The 12,752-nt window shown below is 36.4% G+C and overlaps 1 protein-coding gene across 1 annotated transcript in view; it reads left to right on the forward strand.

Moving 5' to 3' along the window:
- The window catches only part of PTPRN2 (protein tyrosine phosphatase receptor type N2), a 947,086-nt gene that overhangs the window by 912,999 nt on the left and 21,335 nt on the right, over positions 1 to 12,752 (forward strand). The window contains exons 20-21 of the mRNA XM_083188999.1: positions 4,478 to 4,531; positions 5,572 to 5,636. Coding sequence (XP_083045125.1) covers positions 4,478 to 4,531; positions 5,572 to 5,636 — 119 coding nt within the window. The remainder of the gene's footprint in view (positions 1 to 4,477; positions 4,532 to 5,571; positions 5,637 to 12,752) is intronic.

Genomic DNA, 12,752 nt, shown 5'->3' on the forward strand with positions numbered 1-12,752 from the left:
ATATGACAATAGAAACCCATGCGAATTGCAATTTATCATGTTCCTGTACCTTTTTTATAAATGAAGTTACTTTCTAATCATTATAAAACAGAACCTTCTCCGAAAAAGTGAACGGAGTCTGTGATGGTATAGTGGGTTGAATACCCTAGAACCCCAAAATCCCAAGGTAAAAACTTCATTTCAATAGTGAAACCTATCCCCAGCATAAGGTGGATTAATAATAGTATACTCATGTATTGTTATATTTTTTATGCATGTACCCACAGCTTTAAAATTACCGGCGCTTTTGCGACCTGATTGTGCCAAGTCAAATATCGGGAAGCCTAACCCACAATTAAGAAAGAGAGTGCACCTGTGGATTAATTGAATTTTTATGGTAATAACTCCCCAAGGTAATTGACAACGTAGTAGGAACCCTTTCCTCCCCTAATCCTCCACCCATAGTATATTCCTAATATCAGAATACTCTCTTAAAAATGAAATGTCTTTTTTAGGTATCTTTTTTAGGTACCTTTGAATCCTTAAGGTCCCATTTTACATAAACCCAGTCGGAGACATCCGTAGCGAAAATACTGTGGAAATTGTCCCTATGCCTTTTGGTATGTCAAAACCATAAATATACTCCAAATCTCTCTTTAAGTCATCACTTAATATCTTGGGAACTATTATTTTTCTTATTTCCCTCGTTCTTTTCTTCATTTTTCTCCTCATCACCTGCCTTCTTCTTATTCATCTATCTTTTCTTGTCAAATGATATTTTTCACATGTTGATAATGTTTGCCTACAAAACTGTAAAAATGATTTTTAACAGTAAAGTCCTTCTATATATATTATTTTAGAAATTGTTATTAAAATTGTATGATATTTAAATGATTATGCAAGATGAAAATTTAAAAAGATTTTGTATATGTTTATGTTCATAGCGAACCCCTGATGAAGTCCCGTGTTGGGACGAAACGCGTTGGGATCGTCTATAGTGCTGATATGAACTGTACCACTGAACTTTTTATGATCTGATCTAACCACCATTGTAGTGTGGAACCAGAGACATTTTAATAAATTTACATGAATTTTGGACTTTACTTCTATGTGTATGGAATTCCTACTTAAGGCTTCATAGATCTAATTATTGAAGATCTCACCAAAGGGCGCCAACCCACAACTGCTACTCACATTCCTCTTGTCCCCATCCAACAGGGGTCCGTGTGGGTCCGGCAGCCCTAGCACAGTTACCATAAAAACCAGTGGCGCGAAACGAGAGTCTGTCCCCCATATATATATATATATATATATATATATATATATATATATATATATATATATATATATAGCACTTACCCAGCCTAATAGAAGAAAAGGAACGGACCAGCACTCACAGGTTTAAGTAGAAAAAGATGTACAGTATTGGAAGTTACAGCATGGTATGATACAAGCAGGCTGACCCAACAGCCGTTTCAACTGGATGCCTATCCAGTCTTCTTGTGAAGACTGGATAGGCATCCAGTTGAAACGGCTGTTGGGTCAGCCTGCTTGTATCATACCATGCTGTAACTTCCAATACAACTTTTTCTACTTAAACCTGTGAGTGCTGGTCCGTTCCTTTCCTTCTAGGAGGCTGGGTAAGTGCTATTAATTAATCTCTAAGGACCATGCACCACCAACAAACATCTATACCCTAAACGGAGTGCCGTCTTGCATATATATATATATATATATATATATATAAACTTGGAACATTTTACCAGTTTGATAAATTACGAAAACATACAGTAGTTCATGAACTACCATTACTGGACATCTCTGTATTACTATAATGCTTACGTTTCCATATTGACTGATGCCGCCCATACATGGGGCCTTATTTTGGTTCATTCTTTCTGACAAAATCCTTCTTAGATGGACAAAACCATGTGCACTGCAGGGGGGGCAGATGTAACATGTGCAGAGAGAATTAGATTTAGGTGAGTTATTTTGTTTCTGTGCAGGGAAAATACTGACTGCTTTATTTTTACACTGCAATATAGATCTCACTTTGAAGTAAAACCCCACCCAAATCTAATTCTCTCTGCACAAGTAACACCTGCCCCACCTGCAGTGCACATGGTTTTGCCCATCTAAGAAGGATTTTGTCAGAAAGAATGAACCAAAATAAGGCCCATGGTCCGATGTATGGGTGTGATGAGTTGCGTGCTCCTGCAGACATCCCATTGCACAGCACATGCCCATACTTTTTTTAACGAGATTGCATCACATCCAGTTCAAAACACGTGGTGCTTTAGCGTTTTGAACTATATGCGATGCAATCTAGTTAAAATTGCCCCATGTATGGGCAGCATGACAAAATATCAATGCTCTACAACTTTTGACAAATACATTCTGTCAATAAGTGTGGTCAGCAAGATATACTATACTTGGCCATATGACAGAAACATTTATAATCGGTAAGCATTCTGCGTCCAGCTCAGAAGCTGATTATAAAGCAGAATAACATCTGCCATATTGCTTGTGAGTAGAAAGCTTAACGATTGTTTAATGTTGTCTCTTTTGGTACTTTAGCTAAAATAAGAAAAAAGAAACAGGAAGCAGTGCTCTAATGAAAGACAATTGGATAAAAAGACGAGTGGGAGTGTCCAATATAAAATATAACAATTTAATATTGGCATAAAAATAACAACAATGATAACAATAACACTGAAAAAAAAACAGGTAACCACTTCATCAATGTTATTGTGATCATTGTTGTTGTAATTTTATGATGATATTACCTTGTTGTATTTTATACTTCCACTCATCTTTTTTTATCCAATTGTCTTTCTTTCAAGTGCGGCTTCCTGTTTCTTTTTTCCATGTTCTTCTGAGGGACTGTCTATCCCTTATCCTCAGCAGCTGCTTATTAGAGGTACAGTTGTCATCATCGCCCTAGGATTTCTCCCCTTGATGGGAGGATCCTACCCTTTTTCTATCTTTTTAGCTAAAATAAGTTTTAGAATTTAGTATTGAAAAGTTGATAACAATTCCGTCATACTGCAGAGTGTGTCTAGAGTAGGCCAACAAGCAGTCTAACACTATCATATTAATCACGTAGCAGTCAAACACATTTTATTTTCTTTCTATTCTACACCGTGAAGCAGATCTAGTTCTGTGTGCTCCAAATCTTCTCTTTTATCTGTGTGAGCTTAGACCAGGTTCTCTGCAGTACACCAGACACAAGCCATTATTTTTTTTGTTACTGATAAATTAGTATGTCTATGGTTTGCTCACACACACACACACACACACACACTGAAAATACAGAAGTGATTTGTGTGAGATAACTACAATTCTACAGATACATTCTTTTCTCTACAAATATTGCTCACTGACGGAAAGATTCAGCTGGTCAAATAAAATGATTATCTTTTAATGAACGTTTTTATTTGAAGCCTTACTAGGTAAAAAAAAAAAAAAAAGAAATAGAAGAACATATACTGAATAACCAACCAAAACATATAAAATATCAAAATTACTTAAAGTTAAAGAAAATACATTTATTATATACAGTATATCTTTGGATTTAAACTGTAAATGTCAAATGTATTTTTAATTAAGGAAAATAAAAATGTTATGTTCAGTTGTAAAGTAGTGTAACACACAGGACAACATATTTGTTTAAGGGAAGAAAATTCAAACACTTAAATGGGTTACCTCAATAGATTAATAAGACAAAATATGTACATACAGATGTGTCCACATACATCTTGGTTTTATTGCGCCATGTATGGCACAATTTGTATATTTTTGTGAGTATATTGTAAGAAAGCAAATAAAGATCCAAATATGAACTGAAGCAAACTGTGGGGATAAATAAATGACAATTTCCAGTATATACAGAAAATACTAAATATATTTCAGTTCATTCTTTTTGAAATTTGTAGGACTATAATTTAATCGTATTTTAAATAAACTGGAAAGCAGTGTTTTTTAATGCTCACAGTACAGTTTTGCTTAAAACAGTAAAATTTGAAATACATTAGCTATAATGAATACTGGATTTCAGACTGAAGATTGTGTTAAAAAATGATCACCCCAGCAAACTGAGTACATAAAGATTAAATATTATCCTTGTGCCGGCAGTTCCCAAAGATTCTTATTTATGCTGTAGCTCCAGCTTAGAGATATATATTATCCTATTTTCACCTGGTGATTGTGTCACTTGTCTTGTTTCTTGTACTGTAGAAAGTAGTTTTAAAATATTGTATTATTGTAGCACTATATATTTATTACAATACTCTAAGATACATACCAATTGTGTGTGATCTACAAGTAACTGCCAGTTCTCCAGTCTGTAAAAATTGCATTGGCTTATGAATTGAATATTAAAAAATGTTCTGAGTGCAGAAGCATTGATTTTTATTTTTCGCGGTTAATGATTGTGCAGTAATTATTATTAGCTTTTATTTGTTCTTTAATGATGGTGTTTTTGTCTTCTTTATTGTAGGAAAGTTAACAAGTGTTACAAGGGTCGCTCCTGTCCTGTAATAGTTCATTGCAGGTAAGTATTACTTACTGAGCAGCGCGTCATCCCAACAGAGGATGATGATCTGCCAGTCTTTTAATGGGATGGCAATTTTGCAATTATATACCAAAATATATCTGCAATATATCGTCATTGGGTAGATGTGGATGACTGCATCTGGTTGGGCTAATATTGCATCTAACATTATGTAGAGAATATATATTTCTCCACAATCTATTACAGATGTATTATAATAGTAGAAAATATGAAGTGCACCCAACAGAAAGGAGATCAAGTTTCAGATGATTTGTTAAGCAGCTGCACCCCGTCCAATGCCCAAAATACACTGCCACTTTGTTAAACACAATACTTTTAGGGTAGGAAAGCCCATCTTCTATCCTGATAGTTATCAATAGGGAATTGTCAATTTTTATTATTATTTTATTTTATTTATACAACAACAAATTATAATAATAATAATAATAATAATAATAAAAGGCTTGTAAATTAGTTTCTGAATCCGAGACCTTTTAAACTGTGGAAATACAATTTATTTTAGGATTTGCCTCCTTCCCTAATCTTAACTTCATGCTCAAACAACATGCCTTTAAATATATAGCATTGCCTCTACTTAGTTTGCCGTAATCCCCCTGGGTGTTCGTACCCTGTGCACAGTGTCTCAATTCACAAGTGAAAGGAATTAATTCCTACGAAGATCCACTATTGTCGCCTTTATAACCTGAATGGCATTTTGTTTCTTTTTCTTTTGTAGATTGTTTATTTACCCACTTTGTAACCTTGTGTCTCTGGGCAAACTACATTTTTATGACTTTCTTTATTTCATTTTGTTGCAGAAACTAGCTATATGGAACAATAGTTAATCCCAGTTGAACAGCTTGTGCTGATTAAAGGCTTTTGTGTTTTTATGCTTTCTATTCCCACCCCCTCCTTTAAATCTCTTTCCATTTAGCTTCACCCATATTACATTAACAATAAAATTAATAGGAGAGAAACACCCTTTTGACTTTTTCCCTTTCACCGGCAGAATGCTAACAGAATTCTCTTATTATTCACAGTGATGGTGCGGGTAGAAGCGGGACCTATATCCTGATTGACATGGTACTCAACAAAATGGCTAAAGGTAAGCTTCAAAATACCAACCGCCTGCTTTCTCCTATATGTATTTGGTTCCATGGCAACAGGGAGCAGCCTTCAGTGGTTTCGAAATTTGGTTCACAGTACTCATGGTGATACAGCTTAATGCATACCTAGTCATTGTAGTATAACAAGAAGGCAATAAAGTGATTTCTTTTAAGGGTATTGCAACAAGGATAATCTTTTCAGTGCAGGCCCTTGTTGCACTGGTATTCAAAAAGCATCACCCGTATATGAATTATTTTAGATTTAAAAAAGGATGTTTACAGAAAAAAGATGTATGTTTTATATATATATATATATATATATATATATATATATATATATATATATATATATATAGTTCGAAATTACATATAATAGCATTAGTACAATAAATCTGGTCAACATTTAGTAGTGTTCACTCTAGGATTTTTTTAGGGCAGAGTGCTGACCACCAGGCAGGGCACTTTTTTTTTAATTGGGAGGGCAAATTTTATATTAGAAATTTCATTAGAAACAAAAAATAAATATTTAAAAAATTACACACTGCACTGCGATTACACCCATTAAACATTGTCATACTCTGCTATGCCCATAACATATTCTGTCATAATGACAATTACACATTATGGCACACACTGTAATGCCTCTTACACATTATACCACACACCATATTACCCATTACACATGGTGGCAAACACTGAAAGATCTCAGCGGCATGTCAGTGCAGTGGGGGGCAGCGTAAGGGCACAGTGCCACACACAAAAAGGGCAGGTAGCATTTTCAGGTTTTAAGACACAGGCAGGGTGTGGCACCCTGCAAAAGAAGCTTAGAGGGAACACTAATTTAGATGTGGATGATATTTTCACAAGAGAAGCGCATGTTTTTCAGTTTGGTTAGTTGTAACTTTGTTGAAAATTGCTTGTACTTTATTAGGACAATACAAAACAGCACACTATGGTGGTCCTGAAGGGGAAAGCAATAATTAGACTTAATTCATCTACTGCAATTTAGACATGGGAGCAGTTCTCTCTTACATCTTACTCTGTCTGTTATTACCCAATCTTGCTTTATAACTGTTCTCAATTCTAAGGCACATCAGAATATTCTAGTTCTATTGTATGGAAATAAATGTTTACACTATATTGCCACAAAAGCATTTGTGGGTCATAAAAAAATGGCCTTTATTTGTATCTGTATTTCTTATTTTATTTAACAATTATTTGTTCAAAATTTGAAACTCTCTCCAGCCACTGTGCAAACCAGCAACACAGAATAGGGTTTGCAGTATGTCATTGCAAGCTTTGCCTGACAAAGTAGTCAGCATGTAGCATGTAGCATGTAGTGGCATGTAGTCAGGCAATCATATTGTGTCTAGATGGAATCATGATTTAGATAAATTACATAAAAAGATAAATTTGCTAAATGCTAGAAACAAATGATACGCAAGGCCTGCGTAACATAAATGGTGTAAATTTGCTAACATTCACAATGCTATGTGGATTTCGATGATTTTGACAATTTTGCCCACTTGTGTCTGAGGTCGGACAAAGGAAGTAGGTGGCAAGCTGATGTAGGCTTTGTACAGTAAGACTGGTAGACAGATGCAGACAGGGAGTGGTTGGGGAAAGTTGCATATTTAGGATGAGCATGAAGCTGATGGTGACCATCATTAATGAACCACCTGTAATTGCCTGATTGTGTATATACTGATTGTTAGGTGCCTTCTTCAATACTCATGCATGGGTTTTATGATAAACATTTAGAAAGTTACTTTTTTTTAAATATACACAAATTTCAGAAATACATACGTTTTACCAATGACTGCACCTTGTGTAACCAATTTGTAAATCTGCTTAAATTTGTGGATGACACAGCATTAATCAGGCTCATCAAGGATTGTGATGAATCAGCCTATAGGATGGAAGTAGAGCAGTTGGTCACCTGGTCCAACAATCTTGAGCCAAAACAGTTGAGATGTGTTTGATTTCAGGAAGCATCTGCCAGCAGTTCCCTCACTATTGAGAGAAATATGGTTTCAGTGGTGGAGTCCATCAGATTTTTGGGTTCTATGATCTCTGAGTTTCTAAGGTGGTCATCGAACACAGATGCCATTGTGAAGAAAGCTCACCAGAGACTTTTCTTCCTTCGCCAACTTAAGAAGTTCAAATTGCTGCAGGATCTGCTGATCACCTTCTGATCACCTTCTATGCTGCTATTATTTGTTCTCTGCACCTCAATCATGGTGTGGTTTAGCTCAGCTACTATTCAGGATAGGAAGAGGCTACAAACAATGGTTAAGACAGAAGAAAAAAATCATAATGTCAAATCTTCCATCAGTCGAGGATATTTATGTGGCAAGCATTAGGAAGCGGGCAGAAAGGATCACTAGTGATCATAACCACTCTGCCCATGAGCTGTTTCAGCAGTTGCCGTCCGGCAGATGATATAGATCACTGTTTGCTAAAATGACTCATCATAACAACAGCTTTTTTCCCCCACAAGGAGTCAAATTAAATTTCACTCTTGTCTAGATAAGACAGGCAGCATTGGAAGTTTATCTTGGAATCTAAATCTCATAACACATGTGACCTACATTATTACAATTGTGTTTTTAAATTGCTATGTGTTTTTTTTCTTTGGCTGTGTAAAATGCGGGATAACATGAAAGTTGCGGCCAACGGAAAATAATTCCTGGTGCATCTCTGATACACTTGGCAATAAATAAAATTCTTATTCTGATTATTGAAACAATTATTAAAAGCACAGGGAGTGCCTAATGGGCACCTGGCACTTATGCTAATCAGCAGACACGCCCACAACTTGCTATAGCTGTGACTTTGCATAAGCACCAAATTGCGGCTTATATGAATAACACAGGTAAATGCATTCAATATAGACCAGCAGTTATATACATGTGGCTACTTTGAGGCATATGTTGTGCATCTGCTGCAGGGCAGGGGCAAATAAATGATGATGATGAAGTTTTGTAGTAAACCAGCTGTGTATGCTGCCCAGGCCGTTCCAGGCAGAGCTCTGCATATGTGCAGAAATACACCGTTTTTATGTCCGGTATATAGTTGAGCAATTTGTGCCCATTTTCCTACCAACTTTGCTCAGTAATGCTTGCAGGTTCTGTGCCTGAGAAGAACCTGGAATGAGGGCTGTAATAACGGCTGATATCCTGACCTTTTCTGTGCCTTTGTTCTACATGGTGACCCTGAGACCAGCTTATTTTTAGCAAATATTTTTAAATGCCGAGACACCAGCAGATAAACAAGTTGCTCTGCACCATTCTATTTCTCTTCCGCTCACTCCATTTTACAGATTTCATCAATAGAGCAAATATGAAAAATTATAATTAAATATGATAATTGATTGCTTAAAATGAGGTAAGATGATTAAAGAAAGGGCCCTTGCAATTGTTCCACCTTAGGCCCAGGCCCGTCTAGCATTCACACACATCCAGGCGTGCTAATGTGGGTTAGTATTGCAATTTGCATTTTGAAGATGAGCAACTTGGATGCCTTTGAGCGAAGTCTTATCTAAGGCTGGTGTCACATTGCAGTAATTGAACAGCTAGAGAAATGCAGCATTCATCAGCATAGCGGAGTTACTCTTGTGTGACACATTAACTGAAGTGAAAAGCTCTTATCTGGTCACACAAGAGCGATTCATCTGTAAAGATGCTGCAAACGCTGCCCTATAGCTCCACCCTGAGTCCTGCCTACCTATCGCCCAGCTCATTGAATTAGCACCAACTGAAAGTTATATTGCTCATTTAAATCAATTCAGAATATTTACTATTATTACATCAAACAACAATGGTTGTTTACTGATCCCATACCCTATTAGTGGCTGAATGGCAAAAGGTTTTGCCATTCTCTCATCTTACCAACTTCTCCATTCTCTTATGTGAACCCGAGAGCTGCAGTGTATTAACTAGGGCAATGTTTGGCAATCCATCCATAGCTCTACAATAGACGAGCTAATAAAGCATGCTCTTGGGAATTGTTAATGGGTTTCCTTTGCACCAGGAGCTACTGTTAACCCACATTCAATCCACCCATTTCGTATATGTTAAGGGTATATTTAAGGGTTTATGAAAAACTAACTACCTGTACCTTAGTTCAAGTTAGTCACGGCTATAACCTGCTTGCATTGTGCGTGATTGCATTTGTGTTTTATTATTTTTATTATTCATTTATTTATTTCTATTTACTTATATGGTGCCAGCATATTCCATTGTACATTGCAATCAGACAGAGCGTAAGAGCACATCGCTTAAAGGACTACAAAATAGGAGTTTGTTGCATTAAGATAAAGTATTTATGCTTCTTTTATTAATTTTTTTTATTTATTTGATTATTTATTCAATATATTTATGTATTGTTTTCAAAACTACTAGATCAATTAATTTATTTTCTGTTATTTCTGTTAGCTGTACCCATTATGACATGAAGGCATAAATCCATTTGCCAGTTAGAAGGAAATAAAATTGTTGACTGTAAGAGTCGAAATTGGCTGTAACAAAAAGTATAGCAACATCTTTTAAACATTAGTCAAATTAGTTTCAGTCCCATTGTAACAAGATGTGGTGGAAAAAAGGCAAGACTTACAATATATACTATTTATATCAATACAAAAGCAAATGAGAAGCATTTTTTCTAGCTGCCGTCTTTCAGTCACTTAGGTTGACTTTATTGCATGAAGACTAAAGAATGTCATTTATTGACTCCATTCTAGCATGTAATGTCAAATTCCATTTTAAGTGTGTGCTTAGTCTTGCACAATAGAAGACAAGTCATGTGAAACTGGCCAAAGAATGGAGTCACAGGGATTTCTTAGATTGGTGACCGCCATTTTGTGTTTGACCTGCTCCCCTCTGCCAATGGGGTGTGCAATTTGAAATGCGCTGACCTGTTGCTTAGGCTGTAGTTTAACTGAAAGATCAAAGGGCAACGCGGGCATTTCAACCCTGCTGAGGTGGGCCTTTCCCAGGCTGTCACACTGTGAGGAAGCCAGAGGTTTTGTTCTGACAGAAATCTAGGCCCAGACTGTGAGGCCTATGTCTTCTTTGTCTGGCCTGAGAAGTTTGAGGCCCAGGTTCAGAATCTAGTGTTCATCAAAATGATCAAAGACCTTGAAGCCTTGGACATGAAATCTTTCTTTCCATTTCCTTTTCTTAAAGAATGAATTGTACAAGTACCAAAGAATGCCATTTCCAAAGCTTTTATATTGAGTGCAAGCTCTAACTTCAGAGTCCTTCAGTTGTACACATAAAATGTAAGTGCATTTTCAATCTGGGCCCAGCTGCAGGACTTGCATGTATGAGTATTTCTTTTTTAAAAAAAAAGGCCTTTAAGGATTAAGGTTTCCAGTCTTTAAAAGGGAGCTTGAAGAAGGAAGAAAAGGTAGAATGATTTGCGTTCTTGATCGGGTGCTTAGTATATTGGAAAGCGGACAATAATGTGTTTTAAAATCAAAGTAATACTGAAAAAAACATAGCTTTGTATTGTGGGAAAGTAGAAAATCTTTAAGATGACCTTATCTTTTGTGTGTCCAAACAGGTTGCATTGTTCTACTGTTTATCGGAAACTATTCTACTGTGTCAGTAAATATAAAACCTTGCATACAATTAGCCCTTTGGTCATGAGAATATATTTAAAAGTTATGCATGAATTCTGTATTTCAAATATTTGCATAAGATATTTATTTATAATAAAAAAAATGTTTTATTGTAATTGCTATGTAGGTCAATAGCACCTTAGTGTTTGGGGAGTATTTTATTCTGGTGGGTTCATTTCTTAATATGTCAGCAGGGGAATGCTGTTTTTATAGAAGATACAGTTTGGACTACTCCTAATAAACATATTTAAAAAAAAAAAAGATACAGTTTGGACTATACTGTATCTTTTTAAGCGCATTATTTTTTTGGATTTAATTAATTTGTTTTATAATTTACTGTAGTGTCTGTTTATGCAATAGATTTTGTACTTTTTATTAACCTGTCTGTATGTCTTTTATAACCCTTTTATGATTCTATTTACTGACCTTAAGTAAATAATATTACATTGCATTTCAAATATTTATTTCACCAAATGATATTTTCTATATTTTAGATTTAGGAATGTGTTTCATAACTTCATACAGGATAAAGCTATTGATACACAACTGTTGCTGCAGGGGTTTTCTGCCTGATGTTGAAGGATTAACTTTACTGTTTCATTTTGTGTAGTGTTTTAAAACCGCCATGCAGTATATCCGCATGCATTGCCAATCGTTTTAACATAGAAAAATAGAATTTGACAGCACATAAGAACCATTTGGCCCATGTAGTCTGCACCTTTTTTAAACATGTTACCTCAAACCATATTTGAGCCATATGGCTTTGTAAGGAGATCAATATGCTTATCCCAAGCATGTTTACATTGATCTACTGTATTAGCCTCTACAACCTTCAATAGAAGGCTATTCTACTTATCCACTACCCATTCTATGAAGTAATTTTTCCTCAAATTTCCCTAAATCTTCCTTCCTCTAGTTTCAGTGCATGTCCTTGTGTCCTGTTGCTTAGTGGCGTAACTAGAATAATCCCCCTTCCCAGCCGATATCGACAGCGCCACCCCCCCCCCCCAAACTCACTAAATGGCTGCCCCCTAATAGTAGATGGCTTTTAAAGATGCTAGAGGAGGCTGCCACATCCCTAAAATACTGTCTGCTGTATGGGGGCAGCCATTTTGTGATGGTCATTTTTCATTGGCACTGCAAGAGGAGACGGAGCCAGGAGGAGATCTGCGCTGTGGGACCCTGAATGCGGCGGTGATGGCATGCGGAGGGATAAGGGGGCTGTTTAACTTTACTTGGGTGGGATGGCTAGGGGGAGGCGGGGGCGGCGCTGCCGATATGTCCCGGCCACACAGACACATACTAGTAACCATAGCCCCGCAGACCGGCACCCACAGTTACTTAGCGCCTCCCCGCCACAGCGGGGGCTGCGGGGCTATAGTTATGCCACTGCTGTTGCTCCTTTTTCTTTGAAGAATGTCTCCCACCTGTACCTTGTTAAGACCCTTGATATATTTGAAAGTTTCTATCATGTCCCCCCTTTCCCTTCTCT

Source organism: Crinia signifera, chromosome 5 (assembly GCF_055691185.1).
Source record: "Crinia signifera chromosome 5, ASM5569118v1, whole genome shotgun sequence".
In the NCBI taxonomy this organism is placed as follows: Eukaryota; Metazoa; Chordata; class Amphibia; order Anura; family Myobatrachidae; genus Crinia; species Crinia signifera.